This window comes from Podarcis melisellensis, assembly GCF_964234715.1.
Source record: "Podarcis melisellensis genome assembly, chromosome: 5".
NCBI lineage: Eukaryota > Metazoa > Chordata > Lepidosauria > Squamata > Lacertidae > Podarcis > Podarcis melisellensis.
In genome coordinates this window covers 96,854,902-96,879,120 of record NC_138537.1, presented here as the reverse complement: position 1 = coordinate 96,879,120, position 24,219 = coordinate 96,854,902, and the positions used below count along the sequence as shown (strand labels likewise).

Here is a 24,219-nt window from a genome sequence, read left to right as displayed (position 1 = left end):
GTTAGCACTCTATGGACTACCCTGAAGAGTTCTGCAAGGCCCCCTTTGTTGCTTTTGCCACCACAGTAGGAACAATTATGCGCTCTAGCCAATGTTCAGTCATCTTCACTGTGGGACTTCTCCTACCTGTGCTGTAGCTGTCACCTGGCCAGTTTCATCACATATACCCCTCCATCATACCTGGGAGTGATCCAGTGTCAGAGAGGGTGCTCAGGAGTGATAATTTATCCCACCCTCCTTCTTCCAGTTCCACAGGGAGATGAGGGCCTCAGCATCCACCAGTTCTAGCCACCGGAAATTCTCCAGGGTATTCAGCAATCCATTGGAATCCATAAATCTATGGTCATCCTAATTTGCCCCCTACTACTATGGGAGAAGTTGGTACTGCTAGCCCAGGAAGTGTTCTGATCATGACAATGGAGTCACAGAAATCTCCTTATTTCCAGACTATCAGCTGGGGCAAAAAACAAATTGAGGCTATGACCTGCACTTTGGGTTGGCCTGGTGGCCACTTGAGATAGCTTCATGGTTGTCACAGAGGCCATGAAAACCTGAGCCAGACCAAACACAGCAGCTTCAGTGTGGACATCAAAAGCCCCCAGGACAATAATTCAGAGACCACCTCTACCAGCTCAGTCAACAAGGTGGTCGATAGACCAGTAGCACTTCCAGTCTTTCTCTTTAGCCTGGCACCAGACACAGGCCCTCAGGTGATGAGGTCTCCTGATGAGCAGAATAGAAGATCTGAAGACTATGCACAGTGGCTTCTAAAACTTGGGTCCCAACTGTTGTTGAACTACAACTCCCATCATCCCTAGCTAGCAGAACCAGTGGACAGGAATGATGGAAACTGTAGTCCAATAGCAGCTGGGGACACATCTTGGAGAAACACTGGACTATATCAACACACAGTCAGCCTTCTAGTCTTTGCATATTCTGCACATAGGCAAGCAAGGTTGGGTAAGATTCACTCCTCCCAGCTCACCCACCCAGGTATTGGTGGTAAACACTAGGTCAGCTCCTTCATCCACTATCAAGTTGTGGATGAGCAAGATATTATTATGACCCAACTTGGCTTTCACTAACAGATCAGTCAAACTGGATGGTGTTACGGTTGTAGAGCAACCAGGAGCTTGATCTGCAGGGTGAAAAAGAAGAGGGAACCATGTAGAAGCATCTCTTATTATGGATTTCTCTCCCCCCAGGGCCATACCTACCTCAACCCATGATTGCTGGGATAGAAGAGGCGCCCCCATTTCTTCCCAACCCCACACTTTCCAGACACATAGCAAAGATACAAATTCATTATCACGCAGCCATCTAAGAAGTACCAATATGTCTTCTACTAATGATAAGCCAAACCATGGGTTAGTTCCCGCTAGGAATAGAGGTTCAAAGTGCCTATTATTTTTCTTCCTCTGTACCAGCATACACACCTTCACATTCAAACCATAGTTCAGCTTAACGGTGGTTTAAAGTAGTGTGTGAACGAGGCCAGTGGCTAATTTCTTTACATCACTCTGAATATTGAAGAAGGATTGTAACTCCTTTCAAATATTCATCCCTTAATTCTAAATGTGTGGAGACGGGGTGAAATAGTCAAACTTAGCATTTGTATGCTTCTTCAGAGCATTCAAAGGATTGTACAGTTTGAACGTTAGCGAAGGGAGAGGTGAGAGAGAGGTGGGGGAGGAAAGGTTGAGCAGCGGCAACAGCAGAATAAAATGCACTGAGGCATGTAACATGGTGCTACTTGAGCCTGGAGTTAGAAATGTGGGAGAGACATTTCAAAACTAATAATATTGGTGATTCATTTCACTCCAGTTAGGCAATAACTAAAGGTTCAAGGAAGGGGTTAGTTTTGAGGAGAGATTTGAAGAAAATGAGAGAGGGCAAAAAGTACAGATTCTTCCCTACTTGCCTTTTGAATTTAATGATGATAAGGGGGAAGCTCAAGTATCTTGAGTCCGATGCGCCTGCTTTAGCCGTTATAAAATGACAGCATTCTATGATAAATGTGAATTTTCTTCCAAATTAAATAGGGCCTCATTGTTAAAATGTGTTGCTTGAGCTTAACATGTAGTTTGCCCACAAATATTGATGGTGCCAGACTTCAAGAATGATAAAACAAGAAATTTTGGCAGCTTCATTGCTGTATGAACCTTTTGCCCAGTTTTGCTGGATGCTTTGTGGTTTTGTTCCATTATTGGTTCATGTCTGGTTTCAAACTGCCAAAGCAAGCATTTGGGAGACTGCTTTTCACTGGTTTCTGAAAACCATAAAATCACCTCAAATTCTCATGATTGTTAGATCAAAACCACAGAAGATGGATCCAGAATGGCCACATTCAGCGTTTTCAGGCCATGCACATTTGGAAGACATTTCAGTTGGCTACTTCTGCAAAACTGAGATCTGGCTATAGCTTTCTCTCAGCCTTGAGACTTCCCATAACAAACATAAGAAGAGTCCTCCTGGATCAAGCTCAATGGCCCATGTACTCCAGCCTCCTCTTCTCCCAGATGGGAAGCTCACAAGCAGAACCACTGATTCATAGGAACTGGTATTCAGAAGCAAACTGCCTCCTGCAGCCGTTGTACCTCGTAGCCACTGACGGCCTCATAGAATCATAGAGTTAGAAGAGACCACAAGGGCCATCGAGTCCAACCCCCTGCCAAGCAGGAAACACCATCAGAGCACTCCTGACCTATGGTTGTCAAGCCTCTGCTTAAAGACCTCCAAAGAAGGAGACTCCACCACACTCCTTGGCAGCAAATTCCACTGTCAAACAGCTCTTACTGTCAGGAAGTTCTTCCTAATGTTTAGGTGGAATCTTCTTTCTTGTAGTTTGGATCCATTGCTCCGTGTCCGCTTCTCTGGAGCAGCAGAAAACAACCTTTGTCCCTCCTCTATGTGACATCCTTTTATATATTTGAACATGGCTATCATATCACCCCTTAACCTCCTCTTCTCCAGGCTAAACATGCCCAGCTCCCTTAGCCGTTCCTCATAAGGCATCGTTTCCAGGCCTTTGACCATTTTGGTTGCCCTCCTCTGGACACGTTCCAGTTTGTCAGTGTCCTGACAAAGCCATTCTAGTTGATAGCCGTTTCGATCTGTTGTAGAAGCAAATTCCATAGTTTAACTAGGCACTGCGGAAATGAGTATTTTCTTCTGCCTGTCCTGATTGTTCCATCATTCAGCTTTGTTAGATGACTCTGGGTTCTGGTGTTTTGTGTGTGTGTGTGTGTGTGTGTGAGAGAGAGAGAGGGGGGGGGACACTTTCTCCACACCATGTGATAGAGGTACACATCTTATACACCTCCATCATGTACCCCCTTTTTATCTAAAGTAAAAAGACCCCAAAGTTGTAAGCCCTCGTTATAGAGGAATTGCTCCACCCTCTTAATCATTCTGATTGTGCTTTTCTAAATCCTTTCCAACTCTACAGTGCCCTTTTGGAGGTTCAGTCTGCAGAACTACTGTTCTCACATCATAGATTGGTACAATGGCATCCTGAAATTGGCAGTTCTATTTTCAATCCCATTCTTAATGATCCCTGACATAATTTGCCTTTTTTGCATTCTCTCATACACACACACACACACACACACACACACACACACAAACATTTTTATTGGTTTTTTAACATATCATTTCCAACAATCATTTAACATAACTTCTTACCTCATACAATATTTTAGACTTCCGTCAACAACCTCTGAAGATTTTCCGTTCTTTATCACTTGTTCTGCATTTCTTAATTTCTCTATTACTTTTAATTATCATTAACTAATAATGATATGATTAATAATACCATTAATTAATTATCTTTAACTAATAATTCTTTTCATAGTCTTTCTTGCAATGTTTCAAGTAGTCCTCCTTACAGTACTTCTTGCAGTTCATTACAATTGCTTTTCAAATAGTTCAAATATTTACTCCAATCTTCTAAGAATCTTTGGTCCCACAGGTTTCGAATCCTTCCTGTTAATTTATCTAATTCTGCATAGTCCATTAATTTCATCTGCCATTCTTCTTTTGTCGGTAATTCTTCTTTCTTCCAGTTTTGTGCCAATAATATTCTTGCTGCCGTCATTGCATTTAAAAACAACTTACAATCCTGTCTATTAATATCATCCCCTACAATGCCGAGTAAAAATGCTTCTAGTTTTTTAATAAATGTATATTTCAATATCTTTTCCATCTCATTATATAGCTAAGTTAGCACCTTCATGATGCTATCACTGCGGGTTCAGCTCTCACTAGTATGCATGGGGAATTAAAGAGTTTTGGGGCCCAGGTGTGCATAACTTTACACTTGCTTACATTGAATTTAATTTGCCGTTTTACTGCCTCTTCTCTCAGTTTGGACCGATTCTTTTGGCCTGCCTCATAATCCCTTTTTGCTTTAACCACCCTGAACAATTCAGTACCATCAGTGAACTTGGCTACCTCACTGTTCATCCTTCACTCTAGATCCTGGGTTGCCAGTGCTGTGCTCTTCCAATGTGATAGGACTACAACTCCCATCTGTCCCTACAAGCATGGACAATGGTCAAGGGTTATGGGAGTTGTGTTGGCTACACCAACATTTATCATTAATGAACAATTTGTGTGTGGAACAGCTCAGCCTCTCATCATTGTTGATCTTTATATTATTTTTGTAAACCGCTTTGGGTGTTAATTTTCTTTACAATCAAACGCTGTATAAATTTTACAAAATGAAAATAAATATATATACTGTATAGATTTATAAACTTATGCTTTTCCCGCAAATAGCCTTCACCAAGGGGCTTACAGAATAGAACAGCCAAACGAGTATAGACGCCTTAAAAAACAAAAACTGCAAAGCCTCATAAAAACAATTTGAAATACAAAGCACAGTTGCAGTGCATTAAGCAACATTAAAAACCCTCAGTAAAGAGTTTTAAAAGCAGATTGAAATAGATAAATATTTAAAGGCCATGTGAAAGCGACTAAAGAGGTGCCCAAAAATCATACCCTGGGGGAGAGGGGAGTTCTACAAAGTAGCTACAAGATTACTACTATTTTCTCATTTTGTATCTAGATCCCAAATTAAAACCTGGATTTCAAATGCTTCTAATGGTATGGAAGTCTTTGGGTTAGGAGCAGCTTGCACCACGGCTGCAAACACACCACCCCGGCATCTAAGTGCAGCAGACCAACCACACATTGCAGTTTGCAAGGCTTTCAACAACTCTTGGTTTGTAGAGTCCGGCAAAGGCAGCAAAAGTTTCCCACACTTCCCACACTTTCCCCGCCCCACTCACCCGCTCAGCTTTATTCCCTTTCCCATGCTTTCTTTTCAAGTCAAGGCTTATTGGTACATTTATTGACCCTCAACTGCGGACAGTATCTCTGATTTCTTCCCATATTGTTGGCATTTATTAAAGGTATAAATCCCTCTGCTTTAACAGAAGAGGGACATTTTGTGAAATTGTTAAAATAAGAGGCGCTTCCTAGAGCCCCTTCTCTTTCTTTCTTAATCAGAATTACTTTTACGTATACACTAGCTGTTACCCTTCAGGTCTACTTATATATTCTGCTAGGGAAGCAGAGGATTATTATTGCATCTACTCATTTTCGCTGGCTGTCACCCAGCAATCTGTAACATCGCTGCTTAAGTCATGTTTGACTGATACCGATGAATTGTCATAAAAGGCTTTTCATAAACCATAGGTAATCTATGAGTGTGAGATTTACTGCTGGTATGCCAGATCCATAGCTTTTTGTGTGTGTTTTTAATAATGTAGCCATTTGACATTTCTAATCATTCTGTAATTTTAAACTTCTGGTACTCCCAATAAATTGCTTTAGGTAGAAACTTTTTTTAATTGCCTGATTTTTGTATACCTGGTTTTTCTTAGAATTTATTCAGGATTATGTTTGCAATCTATTATAGCTGCTCATGGAAGACGTCCCAGGAAATTTTATTGCATATTCACACATCACAATTAAATATCAAAATAGACTTATTTGCAAGGGTAAGGAAGACCTACTGAATAAACCCTTTTAGTGTTAAAGTTAAACCCTTTTAGTGGCCCACTGATTAAGAACATGTTCAACACCCTCTCATTGAAATTCTTGGAGCTTAAAACAATGCTTAAACTTTGACTAGATCTGCTTTCTCAAGATAATAAAGAGTAGGTTGGTGTCCATATTTCAGCCACGCAGGCAAAAGCAAAAGGCTTTTAAAATTAGCAAATTCTCTACATGCACATCCTGGTTCTATATTTTTACACTTTTGAGCTCTTGCATGTGTACTAAATCTGCTAAATCTGGGATTTTTTGGTGGGGGCGTGGCGGTAAAGAGGTTCAGTTTTGTATAAGATCCATCTTAAGCCCATGTGCAAATTAATGAACTGAGCCCTATGTGATTCTTTGTGATAAAGCAGTTGGCTGGGAACAGGCCTGCTCAAAGAGCTGCACCTTTAAAGAGGAATTCTAGGGTTTCTATTCCCGCCCCTCTTTCCAAAGAGTCGATACTCATGCCGTTGAAACGCTATTTAATTTCATGGGCTTGCATGGGGTCTTACTGTTCAAGAAAAACAAGCTCCAAACCTTGTTTTATACTTCTCTGTATTGCCCTATACTACTTCTTGTTATATCCTAACCTGGATTGTCTGATCAGATACCTGCCAAATGGGTATCTTTTATCTCAGGGTCGTGGATTCGAGTTCCACGTTTGGCAAAAGGTTTCTGCATTGCAAGGGGTTAGACGTAGATGACCTTCGGGATCCCTTCCAACTCGGCAGTTCAATGAAACACATTGAGTTTGAGCCATATGAATGTCATAACCATTTCAATTCTGTCTAAATACAATGGAATGGAATGGAATATACAAAGGTCAAGAGGGCAACACTGATATGGAACCCCCATGTGGGGGGGTTGGCAGGGGAACATGTTGGACGGGGAAAGCGTTAATAACCTCTACTGCTGATCTCTACATTTCTCCTCCAGATTGCCTCTCCTGAAGCTACTTCACCGTAGAAGTGATTGTTAGAGTTTTATGTAATATGTTGGGTCATAATGTAGTTCAAGTCTAACGCATCTTGCAGATAATGCAAATAATCAAAGGATCTTTTATAAACATGAGTGAGCTGTTAAGAATGGCTTTATGGAAAGCCTTGGGATGATGAACTGCAATCAGTCACCTTCCAGATTGAAATTTCCTCTGCCACACATGGGAGAAACTTAGAAATACCTTCCACGGAAGGTAGCATTCAACTATGTTTCACTCAGAGCAACTTATTGAAATGAATGGACATGCAGCAACTTAGCCATGTTTATTCATTTCAGTGGTGTACTCTGAGTAAAACTCAGTCTCAAAATTGCTAGCAGCGTATTGGCATTTATGGCTCTTGTACGGTCGGATGTAAACATGATACCACATCCTTTGCTAATATCTTCTTGTGGCATTCAGATTCCTATAGCAAAATGTGTGTCAGAACATCATTGTGCTGAGTTTCCGTGTCCCCACCCCCTTGGCTGCCACTTTTGGCAAAAGGGAAACTTGAAGCACATCCAATCCTATGACTTGTTTTGTAGGGTTAAAGGTAAAGGGACCCCTGACTGTTAGGTCCAGTCGCGGATGACTCTGGGTTTGCGGCGCTCAACTCGCTTTACTAGCCGAGGAAGCCGGTGTACAGCTTCTGGGTCATGTGGCCAGCATGACCAAGCCGCTTCTGGCGAACCAGAGCAGCGCACAGAAACGCTGTTTACCTTCCCACTGGAGCAGTACCTATTTATCTACTTGCACTGATGTGCTTTCGAACTGCTAGGTTGGCAGGAGCTGGGACCGAACAACGGGAGCTCACCCCGTCATGGGGATTCGAACCACCGATCGGCAAGCCCTAGGCTCTGTGGTTTAACCCACAGTGCCACTGTAGGGTTAGTAGGTGTTAATAGGGAAGAAAGGAAGAGGAGATGGGGGAAGAATATCTCATTAAGGACCAAGAAACAACTACTAGATAAAAACACAGTTCAGCCCAATGAGTAAAATCAACACAGTTACTGCTCTTGTTTACTGATTCTTTTTACTGCTGCCTATTATTTACTTCACAAACACTATACACTTGCATGTATTCTGCCATTATTATTATTTTATTGTATTGTAATGAAGTTGCACTTTTCATGGAATGAGACCTAATACCCATTCCTCATTATTGCAAAAGTTATAAAAAAAAAGTGTTGCAGCTTCCCTTCCCTGTGTTTGCCCAACCACCATTTGACATCCTACAAGCACTGGGAAATTTCAATGACACAGCTTGGAATGGGTTCAGTGACCTCAATTATGCCCTCCCCACCCACTCCAAACTCCTTTCAATTTGCAAAAAGCTTTAAGTGGACAAAACCCAGATGCCTTTTGCTTGTAGTTCAGTAAGAACAGATTGGGCATGTAGATTCCTGTCAAAGTGATGTATGTAGTTCATTTTCCATTAACTCTTTCTGTGAATGAAAGGATTTGAAAATTTCAATTTCAAGTCCAGTGCTGTGCTTTGCTTTTCTGTGGCTTCATCACATCCCCCCCCCCCAATAGTGTTTCAATAGCAATCTGCTCCACCCCCCAATGAATATTGAAAAGCCATCTCTGGATAATGGCTGATGAGCCATTAAAATATAAGCTTTGCAGAAATCGCAGGGTCTTGGCTCCACATAATATGTTTTGGGTGGGGTATGACTGCTTGAGTCTGTTTTGAAATGTAATATGTTGTTAGCTGAAGCAGTAGCCTTTCAAAATATGCATTTTAAAATTTTCCTTACTCTCTTTTTTATTCCTCATTCTAAATATGTCTATTGGAAGTAAAGCCCATTCATTTCAGTGGGCCTTTCCAGTAAGAAAACAGTTCTTATAGTTCTTACCCATCAAATTCCTTGGGACTTATTTTCAAGTCAACATGCATACAGTTTGCAGTTGAAGTTTAAGACAGTCATAAAGCCCTTGTGATAAACATAAGAGGCATATTGATGCTGCATGCTTAAGGACAGATTGCTTACATGGCTTTGTAACATTATGCAGGATACTTAGAGGACTACAATGTGTTGTGTTATTCTCTCCCTCTTTCCCTCCTTCCTCCTTCCCTCCCTACTTTTTCTCTCTCTTTCTCTGTCTTTCTTTCATTTCTCAGAAACATGTGCTGTCAATAATGGAGGCTGTGACCGCACTTGCAAGGATACAGCAACAGGAGTACGCTGCAGCTGTCCGGTTGGATTCAACCTACAACCTGATGGGAAAACATGCAAAGGTCAGCTTCTGTTTGCTTTTCAATGCATCATTTCCCTTTAGCAGTTTCAGTACCACAGGTTAAATGTACAGATATATAATTGACACACAGACCTGAAGGGTCTTAACCATGGGTAGACAAACTAAGGCCCGGGGGCCGGATGCGGCCCAATCGCTTTCTCAATCCGGCCCACGGACGGTCCAGGAATCAGCGTGTTTTTACATGAGTAGAATGTGCCCTTTTATTTAAAATGCATCTCTGGGTTATTTGTGGAGCCTGCCTGGTGTTTTTGCATGAGTAGAATGTGTCCTTTTATTTAAAACGCATCTCTGGGTTATTTGTGGGGCATAGGAATTCATTCATCCCCCCCAAAAAAAAATATAGTCCAGCCCCTCACAAGGTCTGAGGGACAGTGGACCGGCCCATGGCTGAAAAAGTTTGCTGACCCCTGATCTTAACACTGCAATAAGCAATCACAACTTGATTGTATAGTATCCCGTTTTTTTTGTTAACAAACTGATTTTTTGTGTTGTGTCCCTGATGTTCTTTTAAATTATCTATTATGTCCTTTGGATAATTACACTGGTGGGTGAAGAATTACAATAGAAATCTCCCTATATTTTAATTTTCACATAACGTTTCTGAAACCTAGTGAGGGTTTTTTTCTGATGAATGGGAAAGGATTTGAAGGTATAGATTCCAACTTGGAAAACTACATATTTTTGCGAGTTATGTAAAGTCTGAAAAATAAAGACATTCAGAAGGTATTAATGGCCAGTTTGAAACAATAAAAAGTTGAGGCCAAAGCTAAGATTCTTAGAGAGCTTAGAGAGTAACAATATGCGTGTGTGTTTGAGTGTACACAGACAGATATTCATAAATTTATATATTTGCTACTGTGATGGACAGCGGCTCACCAGGGTGTTCAATGGAAGTCTTTCCCAAACTTGCTAACTAGAGATTCTTCTAGCTGGAGATATCAGCGAACAGGCTTGGCACCTTCTGCTTGCAGAAAATGTGCTCTTCCACTGGCCTCTGTAGGCCCTCTGTTTGCCACATCTTGAAAAATGTGGGGTGGTCATCACAGTAAAATCGATAAGTGAATGGCGCACATCTTGAAAGGTTGCTTATAGCCCTGTCTGAAGACCTACTGTATATTTATCAACATATAAGAGCTTAGGGTGGAATTTACTAACATCACAAAGGAGTCATATATAATGAATGATGGACTTCTATGATCATTTATAAATTGATGTACAGGTGATTGGCTCCTGTGCTTCATTGAAATTGTGGTTTTTTTAAAAAAAATAATATTATTTTTGCATTTTTCATTTTTCTGTTTACACATCATCATTTACCATCCTACATAATTTCTGTGCAGACTTCCTAACCTGACCTTCCATGGCATTCTTGATAAACCTAGCATTGCTGTTTATCAGTTTATTAGTCCACCCTACTTTCCCATTCTAATCCCTCATTGTATTTAACTGTTGTTCACAACATTATCCCTACTTGTAGATTGATTTTAGTATATATATTTTTAATATTCCGCAAAACTGTCCCTCTCATCCTTTGTCTTTTTTCATTTGTATTCCTTATTTTGACAGTCATATGTGCAAGTTCTGTGAGTTCTGTCAATTTGTACAGCCATTGTTCTTTGGTGGGGGTTTCTCTTTATTTCCAACTTCTAGTATACACTATTCTGGCTGCTAAAGAAATAAGTTGCATAAAGAAATAAGCTGTGTATCTTTTTAGGGATCTCATCACCAATTATTGCTAATAGAAAGGCTTCAGGGGGTTTTTTTGGAAATGTGATTTGAAGAATCATAGACCATCTCCCAGTATTTTGGGGCATGATTCCACTGCCACCACATATGTATGAAAGATCCCTCAGCCTCTAAACATTGCCAACACAATTTGGACCCTCTATTGTACATTTTAACAAGTTTACTGGGAATTAAGTACTACCTGTAAAACATTTTTTGTATTTTTTTTTTCTTTATCAAATAGCAAGCTGAAAAGTTCATAGTTTTCCCCCAAAGTTTTCCCCAAACCAAAATGTCAATGTTCTGTCCAAGAGCTTTAGCCCAGTGTGTCATTATGGACTTGGCCATTTTGTCTTTGGTCTCCTGTTCTAGTAAAATTTTATAAAGTTTGGATATTATTTTTTTGTTGTTTCCCAATATTGTTTTCCCATATTCTAATCCTCCTTCCAAAAATATTTTTCTTTATCTTTTCTGAAAACCTCCTTTAATTGAAAATATTGAAACCAATCTGAGACATACCAGTAGTTTTGTACATCTTCTCTCTCTTTTTTTTTTTGTCCTCTAGTACCCTCTCTAAGCTCAAGGAGGTCCTTGTATGTACCCCAGTTCTTATTTGTGTTTACATTCTTAGCTGCCACTGCCTCAATGGGGGATATCCACCAGGGGCCCCTTCCTTTCCTTTCTTTATATCTTGTCCAAACGCGGTATAGGTTCTTTCTTATCATGTGGTTGTGGAATCCCTTGTGCACTTTAGTTTTGTCATAATATAGGTAAGTGTGCCATCCATACACCAAATCAAATCCTTCTAAGTAAAGAGTATTTACGTTTTTCAGCTCCAACCAATCAGTCTTACATCCAACACAAGCAAGCCGCCTCATAGTACATTTTCAGGTCTTTGTAGTATTATAATTTGTTGAAAGCAACCCAGAGTAGCTGGGGCAACCCCTCGCAAAACCCTACTTCTAAAGGTTGGAGGACTCTGGATCAGAATGGCATGTTCAGTAGGGCATAAACTGAGGCAAGGGATTTAAACCCTAATCAGTTTCCCAGACTTGGCATTTTGTATGATATACAGTAGCTAGTATAGCATCCTTTAGCTATGGTGTTTTTCTACAGTCTTCTGTTCAAAACATGGGCTTTCTGTCTTGTACAAAGCTTAGCTTTGATTTCATTGCTGATCTTCGGATGGAAGATCTTTCCTATAATTGATCTGATTCTTTAAGGAACAACTGTAGTAGGAAAGGACATCAAGGATCCCAGTATTATTGGTTGTCTTTTAGGACTGGCATATTGCATAGGGACTTGATTCTGTACTATGCTAAATAGAAGACAATGCTGTAATGATTGGTATACTATTTATAATCAAAATTTTGGCTTAGTTGAAGAGACAAGGGGCTGATTCATGCCACTGTGTACATCATAATGTCTTAACTTGTCTGTGATTTACCGCAACTGAATGGGTGAACTTCCTTTGTTGGAAAACATGGTGTTTGAGATGAAGTTTGGCATGCATGAAAGCAATATAAAACAACTAGAAGTTGTTTTATTCCCTAAGCAAGCCAAGGAATTAAAGTAATTGTGCACACTGACACAGGGAAGCTCACCTTCATATATCCATTGTTGGGGTCTAGGCAGGCCATGATTGACCTGAACGAAGAACTTGGGCTTGTGGTGCTTAGCTCTGTGTTGATCCAGTGTGTGGCAACTATAAAAAGGGGTTGCTGGATTCCATGTTATATTAGGAAAGGGACCGAAGGTAAAACTGACAATATCGCAATGCCTCTGTACAAATCCGTGTGCGACCGTACTCCTGTGTCTCATAAGAGATACTGCAGCACTGGTGAAGGTGCAGAAAAGGACGACCAAAAGGATCAAGGGAAGGGAGCAACTCCCTTGTGAAGAAAGGGAGGGGGGAACATAACAGGTATATAAGGTTATGTATGGTCTGGAGAAAGCGGTTAAAGGGATGTTTACCTCATCTTTCATAACACCAGACCTTGGGTCGTTCAATGAAGTCAAGACAGACAAAAGCAAGGACTCGTTCACATACAGTTTGGAATTCACTGCCAGAAGATACGGCGATCAGGATTAGAAAAAAAAAATCATGGAAAATATGTCTGTCCGCAGTTATAAGTCTTGCTTCCTGGAGGCACCAGGAGAGGATGGTGGGCGAGGTGCACCTTCTGATGTTCTCAAGTCCTCATCCATCATTTGCAGGAACCCAAGCTGTGGAACAGAATGAATTGCATTGGTTGACATCCATGCGTTTTCATAGGCGGTTAAACAATACAGTTGATCCTGTTTATTGAAAAGGGTTGTCACTGCTAGCTCTCAGGATTTTTGAAATAAATTGCACCTTGGATTTTCTTGGAAATGGATATTTATTGTGGTACATTTTTCTTATATATGCTGAATTTATTTAGGACAGAATTCAGTTATGACCACCGAGGGGCTCTAGTTTATGGCAGAAGCCGCCCTGTGGAATGTAAGAAGCAACCAAAATGTGGCAGAGCAAGGGAGGAGCACATTTATGCCTAATCCTATTCCTGCCCACCCAAAAAAAAAAAAAAGGATTGAGCAATCCCCCTCCCCTACACTGCCACAAAAGAGTGTAGGATATATTGTGGATCAGCACACAAGTTATATAAATCCCACCCACCTGCAGGGAGACCAGAATTCCGATAATAGGTGCCTCAGGTTGTGTACAGCCAGAGTACACGCAGGAGAACTCTGGGGATGGGAAGCAGAAAAAGGGAGCCCTTTGCGCAAATGGGCTTTCTTCGGAATGCTCAGAGGAAATCGAACATGTTACTAACTCTTCTCTGCCTAGAACCCTAACAGGTGCCTGCCCTTCAAGTGCCAGACGCAAGCACCTAACCACAGCCCCTGTCCAAAGAAAGGGACAGAGTGCCGCATACAGGTAAGCAATGGGAGGGAGCAGCCGTGCTGTGGTGTACAATTGCAGCAACCCTGTCCCATATTCTGCCCTTTCTCTTGCCCAAACTGAGCTGCTGTGAGACTCTTCTCCCCAAAGAGCTGGGAGCAGGGTCTGTTAGGCAGGGCGAGCCCTCAGCGTCAACCGCTCATGACCGATTTTGCCTTGCAGAACCACAGCCCCGACCCGCGGAGGAGAGCGAGCTGCCACAGCATACAGTGTTCAGCTGCAATCACCAAAGGAGAATTGTGGCCTTAGTCCCTGCCTTTCTCAGGGATTCAGAAGGCACTACCCCACTCCCTCCTCACGAGAGCTGGAACCACGAGGGACTCTGCGCCTGCTCCTCTGTTCCGGGTTGAGCCGCTGTCCCAGGCATGGGAGTCCTGCTGGTGGTTAGTGACCCCGTATGTGTGCCTTTCCCTTTCAGGATCTCCTGCATCCTGGATGCTGTTCAATATAGACTTTGTGCCTGCCACTTGTCTTGTTTCTTTGTCGCTTGGGGTTGGTAGGGAGGGATCTTTCTCTCTTCCTTTCACTCTGACTTCAAAATGGGACTCGGAGGGGAGAAGCTTGATGCTGTCAAGGCCAGTGGCCCCTCCACACTCTCCTCATGCCCACTGCCTGGTCTGTGAGGGGCTGGACCTGTTAGAGGAGTGGGTACTGTTCGCATGGTGTCTGCATGTGGGGTCCTTCTTCACCATTTCTGGCAGGGAGTCATGCCCTGGAATTGAAACATGGACCCCCGTTCCACCAGGCTATGACTTTTCTTGCGGCGCACACTCTCAGGGTGTCGATGACTTAGTTTGTAGGGAGGCAAATGCCCCGTGGTGTGTCTGCTATGGCTGTGTTCGTAGGACACACCTGTTCTTTCTGCAATATGACTTTGAGTCCAAGGAGCTCCTTCTCTTTTGCCTCTGGCAAGATGGTTGCTGGCCAGGCATGTGAAAAGTAAGCATGGCCTGCACAGAGTACACACCTGTCCCGAGGGAGCTATCTGGGTGCTGTGGCATCTCTCATTCCTTCCCTTTGTGTGTTGTGATCGCAAGCAGTGTGTGGTATTACAAGGAATTATCCATATGTATGCTGGGGTGCCTACAACGCTTGGGTGGTGTTGTCTTGCTGCCTGTGTCACACAGTGGATGGTGCTATGGCATCGTTATATCTGGTAGTTTGCATGTTGTATTTGGGGTGGAGTGGAAGGACATAATGGGGTGTCTGTCTCACTGTCAGCATGAGTGAATTGGCCGGATCCAGCTGACATGGGGCACCATTGCCATTTGTCCACTTCCTCTCCACAACCTCTCCACTTTATCTCCAGAACATGACCACACTGTGATTGGTGGTGGGTCCTGGCAGGGTTGTCATGGGCATGGGAATGAGGTGGGGTTGTTGCTGACAAATCCTCTGGGTCCTTGAGCTCACTGGAAGCAGACACCAACCCAACTCATACAGAGAGCATACAGAACTGTCAATAGCTACCAAAGAAGTTGTCCCTGCAAAAAGCTGAGAGTCAACAAAAGCCTTGCGTAGTCTGGCGAGGACTGTTGTGTGGCATGCTCCGACCCTTTCCTGATTTTGTCGACTGTGACACTTGTTTGAGGCCGGGGGTGGGACAGAGGTACTGCGGAGGTGTCATCCTTTGAGTCCAAGGATGGCAGAAGAGCTGTGACCTCTGGCCAATAAGGTTATGAGGAAGTAGGCTGAACCTCGTCTTACCTGAGTTCTCAGGTGTGCACAGCAAGGTCCCAACTTCATGGGTCCTGGTGGTTGCACCATTCAATGCTTTACACAGCTCTGTTTTTCCCTGTCTTGTTCTGGGCTGGATACATGTAAGGCATGGCAGGTGTTGCGTTAGCATGGCGACATTGGATTACTCACCATAGTGTATTGGAGCATATGATCGCCCTATTTACTTATTTGCTTGTTTAATTAAAGTAGCTTTATATCCACCTAGGGTGGTTATATTTATACCTTGCTTTTCAGCCAAAGTGGCTTCAAATCAAAGGTACAGTGCTAGATGCCAGGGACACATGGGTGTATGTATGACATTTTCTTGTCAGAATGATGAAGGGGCTGTGTTATAAAACTATATTTTTGAAGTCATCAGAGAAAAGAATTATCGCCAAGTAAAAGGTATAGCTCAGCTTCTCTCTGTGTGTATATGCAGAGATGGTGATATTTATGTGATATGACATCCATTTCTTTTGGATTCATCAGCTTCAGAGTACACAACTCCTGGGTTGTGTGTGGAGGGGAGTTTGTATAAAGTGTGCAGGGTAGAGTCTGTTCCAGACTCTGCAAGCATAATAATTTTCCACAAATGGCCTTGGACAACGAGCGCCTCCATCTGCCTTCCTCATCTAGACCATGGTACTAAAACTGTGTCACTACCGTCCCCAGTATTTTCCATCTCAGGACAAATGCATCCTATCCTACAATATCATCAATGTGGTACATTCAATTGATTCATAATTATTCTCCCAGTTAGTGATGTTCCTGAGTAAGTGTTAGTCCTAATGTAGCCAAAATGGCTCCACACATATAAAAGAGCAAGGTATCAACAGAATTGAGGGGATCCCACGGTTTGCAGGACAAAATACATTTAGGGGGGAAACATAAGAAGGTAACTTTCCCCTGCCCTCCGCTGAAAGCCAAGACAATGAAGATTGGACATGCTCAGTGGTAGCAGAATTCTTACCTCCTGGGGAGGGGGAAAGGAATGTAACTTCCTGGAGGATGGCCTGGCTGATTGGCACTCCACACCACAACATTTTGTTGCAGATTGAGATGTTTAAGTAATGTTCAACACAGTGAGATGTACTTCTGAATAAATATGCATAGGAAGAGGTTGAACTTTATGTTTTGTCTCGCGGTGGCAGGGTGAAATAAGGCAAGCTTTGGAGTTCAGGGCCTACTGCTGTTCTTTAGTAAGCAAGGGGCTTTCAAGGGGAAATAAAGAAGGAGGCTAAACTGCATTTTGAAGTAATGCGTAACTATATATTTATTTTGGTCAATGACCAGTAGAGAAATTGAAGCAATGCACATCAACATCTAAATGAGAGACCCTGTATGACCAAAAGGTCCAGAACCTAAAATTAACTGCCAGAACGTAGAGCAAGTAACATTTCTGATGGGGATTCTCTTGAGCACTTTGGACAAAACAACAAATATTGGAGAAATATTGGAAGGGCAGATTGTGAACGACCGTCTTTTCAGAAACCTTACAGGACACCAGAACAAGAACACCCAACTTTGGCTGCAAGGATCGTGCACCCCAAAAAGGTAAGCAAGGGAGAACCCTGTGCCTCTAAAGGATGACTGTTATAAATTTCTCCCATATACATAAGACCCTGGCAGCATGTGGCTGAACAACCCTTCCTCTCTCAACCGCTACAGCTGTGTTTCAAACACCAGGAACAGAGGTTAAGCATACACTGCAAAAGAGACATTGCATGCAAGTGAGCTTTCACTACAAACCAGTGAAAGCAAGTGAAACCCTGCTGTCTTTCGCCACAAGCACAAGAGTCCCCACTGCTGCTGACTAATCCTTTTTACCTTAGGAATGGAATTTTCTGAAACTCTCAAACTTCCCTTCACTGGGTTGTTTTTTGTTTTTTTCTAATTCCGGTCTTGCTCTTGGATCTCAACAAAAAATGAATTGTTTTTACTGGTTCTGCTAAAAACATAAACAATTATTATACACATTATTGTATATATTCATACACATCTACATATTGGGGCTCCCAATGTAACCGGCACATAAGAGATACAACAATGAACATAACTGCAAATTCCCGAAAACAGAGAGGGGAAGGAAAGAAGCTCCGTCAGTCAATGCAGTCGTCTCAGTTCCTTGTTAACCTGTGGCAGCCCCCACCTCTTCTGACACTTGTACTTCCAGCTTAGTGGGCACTGATCCACAAATTCTTGGCTTCTGTGCAATTTCCTTGCCAGGTGCTGGCTTCATTCTTAATCTGCCCTGACTGAAATATATAGAGTCTAATCAGTTGAGCATTTAATCACATTAGACACAACATGTATAACTGACAGAGCAGGAGATTTATTGGATATAAGCTGATTTAAGAGTGGAAATTCATAAGGAGCTCTGAACACGGTGAGATTGCTGTGCCAGCAGCGGCCTCAGGAAATTCAGAGCTAGGTTTCCTCGGGCATTAATTTGGGCAAAGGAGGGAGGTGGAATTGGTATCAATTATCCTTATTGTTCTAAATAAGATTATTACGTCGTTTGAATAACTGTGATGTTTATTAACTTGGTTCTCTTAATTCCTGGCTGCTTAGAACGTCCTGAAACTGTTTTTTCTCTCTTTTATGGGCTAAATGTAGACTCATTTTCTCAGGACCAGCCTTGGACTGCCAGGTGGAGAGGCAGGGGTGCTTCTTTCCCTGACATCTTGGCATATGTCCTGGGCAGAAAGAGAAATTAGAACTTTGCATCTTGAAGTTGCCAAAGAATATTTGAGTTATGAAGCTTCCCTCATCGGAGCAATATGTAGTTGAGTTTTACAGGAATAAGTGCTTGTGTAATATTTTCCTTTTACCCATCATACGCACGTTTTGTCTAATAGAAAAGAAATAAGTTGATCTTATACTTGTTTAGATGTCTCAGCTACACTTTGTGCAACCACGGACCTCAAAAGCTACCGCATTTTGTTCTACCCGACTAAGAGCCCTTCTTAACTTTCTCATATGCTGTTTAACCATGGGGCTTGACTGAATGCTCTTCTAAGCAAACATTTCTTGTTCTTTCTGTCTCATTGTCATGGCAACCTAGCTGTGTAATACACTGCCTACTTCCTTGAAACAAATCACACACAGTGGAAATACTGTACCATTTGTGTTTTCAAATACCTGAGAGTGCATTTACCGTTTGTGTGTGCCTGAATGAGACACAGAATATCTCTTATTTCCCAAGGAATCCCACTGAAACATACCGTATTTTTTGCACCACAACACTCACTTTTTTCCTCCTAAAAAGTAAGGAGAAATGTCTGTGTGTGTTATGGAGGGAATGCCTATGGGTGGCATGCCTACGGATTTTCCTCCTCTAAAAACTACGTGCGTGTTATGGTCGGGTGCGTGTTATAGAGCGAAAAATACGGTAGCTATGTATATAAATCTAAGGGCTGTATCCAGCTAAACCATACTCCAATGAGTCCCAGTGATATCAAGGGACTTCCTAAGTTAGTCGTGAAGTCCATTGATTTCAGTCGGTCTACTCTGAGTGGCTTGGTTGGGTACAACCCGTCTTCTCTCTCCAATGCTGGGACCATGACTGCAGTGGACCAGTGCCTGTTGGTTTGTGTAGGGCTGCTCCCCATGAGTTGGCATCCTGAGCACTCATGTTTGGCAGGCTGCCCCAATGCTGGCATGCTGCCCAGTGTGGGGTGCAGCCGTGAGGTGAGCAAGCGAATGTGGCTGCCTTATGCCACTCTTAATCGTTCCTCCTGAATAGCCAAATGGGGGTCATGTCCTTGCTTCTTCATCTTCCACTTAGTCACTTGTTTGATGGTTTTATATTTTTTAATCTGCTTTGAGTGACTCCTTTTGGAGTGGATAAATAAGTAAATAAAGTCTGGTGGCAATTAAAGCCATGGAGGGGACTCTGCCAACTGACTGGGCCACAAAGACTCAAAACTAATAATAAACAAAACTAAGCAGTAAGAGAAATGAAAGCTTGTTTAACATATATTCCTCGGGTTGCTGGTAGGATACAACTACACACTTCAGTTGTGCTATCACAAAGGAAGTGCACTTGTGCATTGCCACCAGTTGTGCCCTGAAAGTTGTGGTGCATGGAAGAGGAGAGCAGCAGCTGATCTCAAGGGAAGAGGAGATTCATGGCCAAGGAGAGGGTCCCTCAAGTAATTTGGCCTCAAGCTGCTTAGTGCTTTGAAGTACCTTGAGTTGCACTCAGATACAGACTGGCAGGCAGTGCAGCTGATACAATAAAGGACTTGCATGAGCCAACACATTGCCCCAGTCAAGACTTTAGCAGCAGCATTCTGCAGTCATTGAGCTCCACATTGAATGCGTTACTGTCGCTCAGTCAAGATGCAATTAATATATGTAGGACCACGGCCAGGTATCAGGATTGAGTGCAGCTAATCTGGGGTAGGACCCAGGTAAGGAAGGCGCACGTCTGATAGTTAACTCTTTATTGGCAAGAGAAACACTAACAACAGCTTTCATGGTGCTCCAGATACCCACATTTCTAGCCTCTAAACAGGTTTGGGTCATATGGCACAGCTGCTGCAGCAACAATGGGACCCCTCCCCTTCTCTGCTTTATACGCGGCTGGCACTGTGGTCTAAACCACAGAGCCTAGGGCTTGCCGATCAGAAGGTCAGCGGTTCAAATCCCTGAGACGGGGTGAACTCCCGTTGCTCGGTCCCTGCTCCTGCCAACCTAGCAGTTTGAAAGCACATCAAAGTGGATAGATAGGTACCGCTCCGGCGGGAAGATAAACGGCGTTTCCGTGCGCTGCTCTGGTTTGCCAGAAGCGGCTTAGTCATGCTGGCCACATGACCTGGAAGCAGTTCACTGGCTCCCTCGGCCAATAAAGCGCGATGAGCACCGCAACCCCAGAGTCGGTCACGACTGGATCTCATGGTCAGGGGCCCCTTTACCTTTACCTAGGACAGGTTGCGTACCCACCACCTGAGACTTCTCCTGCACGGAAGTCATCACTCTTCCCTTTTCAAGCATCTCCTGGTTCTAGGAGACAGTGGGGCAAGGGAAGGTGGGGAATCTACTGACCTATCCCTTGCCTAAACCATCCATTCTTCGTGCTCCACATCCTGCCCTGACTCTCTCTCCTTCCCTGGCCCCTGGCTTGCAAGTGCCCCATAAATCACTGGTCCCCTCTCCTGGGTCACTTCCCCGGTCAACTGCCTTCACCACAAACTTTTTGGAGCCCTTCCGGTCCCTGATATCAGTGTACCAGCAGGAAATATGCAAAAGCCACTTGTTAAAATGAACAGCAGTTCTGGGGGTACCTGTACCGTCTGCAAGATTTAAACCATTGTGATATGGGAAAGAGACATTTTACAATTTTATAGTGTGCCTTTTACAATTATATTTTTGGATACAATAAGAAAAAACCTAATAATATTTTGAAAACTAGATATGACAGCTCAGTATTTTTGCACCTTTTCCTAGCAGTTACATCATGTGGTTATCATGCCATAAATACAGTGGTATTCTCTTTAGTTTCATAGCACCGAACTAGCAAATTTTTTAAAAGCAGAATTTCTCAAAATTTAAAAGGCAAACTTTTCACACCTGTGCAACATCAACATTTTATATCTAATCTCTGTATGAGATGCACTTTGCATTCACTCCTTTTGTCTTGTATAAATCTAATAACCTCTAACAATGATGTAAGATATAATAGATGTTTGTTTTACAAGGTGACTGATCTTTTGGCAGCCTTGAAGGCCTTTTAAAAAATTGATTAGCTGGTGGATAATGTTCAGAGTGGATATGCCCAGAGGGAAATAGTTGACACCCAAATCCATGTGTGACAGATTACCATTTGTATTTCAAAGTAGACTTACATGGGAGAAGGGAGAAAGTGACATGACAGAAATTTGTTCAAACCTGCCTTAGCCTTTCTGTGCTCAGATAGCATTTGCACACAGATGAGTGCTTTGCAGGAATCATTTTATGTTGGATACAGACTGGGAAACTTTATTTAGCCTATTTGCAAAGTTTGTTAATTAAGGAAACAGTTTACTTGATTACATGAAAAAAAATTCCCGTAAGCTGTGTTTGATTTCTTGTTAGGAAAAGATTTCAAGAAAAAAATATATTAAAGAGGAAGCTAAAGTAAACAAAATGGTACATTCAGATGCACCAGTGAAAGATGCTACTGCAGATAGGCAAACAAAGGGAATCAATGTACTTTAAACTATTGGTCCTTGCTGATCAGTCCCACTTGATTCAAAAGCATGTTTCCATTCCCAACGAATTATTGTGCAAAATGATTTTGGTACCCTTTGCACATGTCTATTATTGTTGTTACTATTAATTTCATTTATGAATCACTTGCTATGAAACATCCCAAAGCAATTTCACAATACAGTGAAAAGATATATGAAACAATTGCTTGCAATGAAAACAATTCCTTACACACACACACAAAATTCAAATCCGATACAGATACCGATTTTGATTTTTAAAAAAATCTCCGCTTAAAGGGGTTGTTGAAAGTGGAAAATCTTCATGGTGCTGAAAAGACAGTAGAAATGGTGCTTGTCTGATATATAGTGGGGAAAGTCCCCTTTGTCCCAAGCTGTGTAGAGCTTTCTACACCAGAATCTTGAACTTGGTGCAGAGGCCAAGCTTTAGATTTATTGCCATGTCTCTGAATGAAGGAAGTTCTAAGTTTTACAGCGATTTTATCCACTGAGTGCTATTTTGTAATCTTTGTGTGTGATACTTAGAAACTTTGACAATTAAGCAGTTTAGAAATAATAAGACTTTCTACCTGTATCACTTCAGACTCCAGCTGGAGTCACTGACTCTGGGGAGCCTGAGCTGAAACTCCCCCTTTACTGGTTAAGCCAGCCATGGCCCAACACACATTAAGCACATTTATGATGGAATTCGAAGGCAAAACGAACTACAAATCCTCAATTTCTACATCAGTGGTGTAATATGGCCACTTTCTCGCCTCCCTACATCCCCATATTATGGGTAATTTGACACAGATTATTATTTTTTTTAATTAAAATTTTATTAAATTTTCTCAAAAGAAAAGTAAAAGATTACAATAAAACAGTAAGCATCAAAACCCCAACAAACACCAACATTCAAACAACAAAAAGAAAGAAAGAAAAAACTCTGCCAAAAAGCAGGAAAAAAGATAAATATTACAAACCTAAAAAATTTAACATAAAAAAGAGAACTCTTTTCAAGTTCATTTCCATCATAACCTTATTTTCTTGACTTCCACCCGCCCTCCTTTCTTGTATTCCACTTTAAAATTAATTTAGCAAGTTCATTCATATTTAATTTTATCCTTTAAAAGTTCCTTCACATATTATATTATTCACATTTTCATCCAATATCTATACCTTCTTTTATACTCTTATTTATCTTATTCACTAGAACCCCTTCGTTTCATTTCAATGTCCTCAACATTCATAAATTTTACAATGTTTTTGTAGATAATTTTTAAACTTCTTCCAATCTTCTTCCACCTGCTCTTCTCCTTGATCTCGTATTCTGCTGGTCATTTCTGCCATTTCCATATAGTCCATTACTTGGATCTGCCATTCTTCCAAGGTGTGTAGATCTTGTGTCTTCCAGTGCTTTGCGATGAGAATTCTTGCTGCTGCTGTAGCATACAAAAAGGAAGTTCTATCTTTCTTTAACACCAATTGGCTGACCATGCTCAGGAGAAAGGCCTCTGTTTTTTTCAGGAAAGTATATTTAAATATCTTTTTCATTTCATTATAGATCATCTCCCAGAAATTTGACACAGATTATTGTTGCCATTTTGTATTCTTGAGATCCCTTAGGGCGGTAACTTAAAACAAACCATGGGGTTATGTAGCACTCTTTGTGCCTCCCTGATGAGTTGGCATGCTCTGCTGCTTGGCATTACGGTGTGTAGTGCCTGCAACTTGACATCCTCAGTTGGAGGATACGGGAAAATTTAGCATTTGCACAAGGGATGCTTTCACAAGATCATCATAAGAAAATATTGAAGAAAAGGTTACCTAATAGAGAGATTTCTACCTTAAGAATGGCTATATGAATAGATCCTGTGTTAGAGGATTGAATATTTCTTTTTTGCTTTCTTCTCAATGGTGTTCCTTGAGTTGAGGAAGTTTACTGTGACAAAATTTGGAAATACCTGACTAAAACCGCTTGGGGAATCTGGGTTCAGCATTCTGCTTCTAAAAAATCTTATGTGATGCATTTCACGCTTCTAATCTGAACAAAAATCTGAATTAAAAAACCATGCAGATTATTCCACATTCTTTTAAAGGCGCAGGCACCTTTTAAATTTTAGCAGGTTTTTAATGTGCACTCATACTACTAACTTATTTAGATTTTGTGGTGTGGGGAGGAAATAGAAGGTTGGTACAGTAGCAGGGCTTTTTCAATGGTGTTGCAAAAATATGCAATTTCACTTAAATGTGTGGTGCCTTGGAATGTAACCTCCACAGTAAGTGTAATATTTTAGGAGCTCAGCCTGGGCATTCCACTTACCCCACCCCAATTTTCTGTGTTGTTGTTTTTT

The 24,219-nt window shown here is 41.8% G+C and overlaps 1 protein-coding gene across 5 annotated transcripts in view; it reads left to right on the top strand.

The window, feature by feature from the left end:
* SCUBE1 (signal peptide, CUB domain and EGF like domain containing 1) overlaps positions 1–24,219 on the top strand; it is a 160,006-nt gene that overhangs the window by 79,873 nt on the left and 55,914 nt on the right. For all 5 annotated transcript variants that reach the window (XM_081911710.1, XM_081911707.1, XM_081911711.1 and 2 more), the window contains one exon: positions 9,150–9,266. In XM_081911710.1, the coding sequence (XP_081767836.1) occupies positions 9,150–9,266 (117 nt within the window). The remainder of the gene's footprint in view (positions 1–9,149; positions 9,267–24,219) is intronic.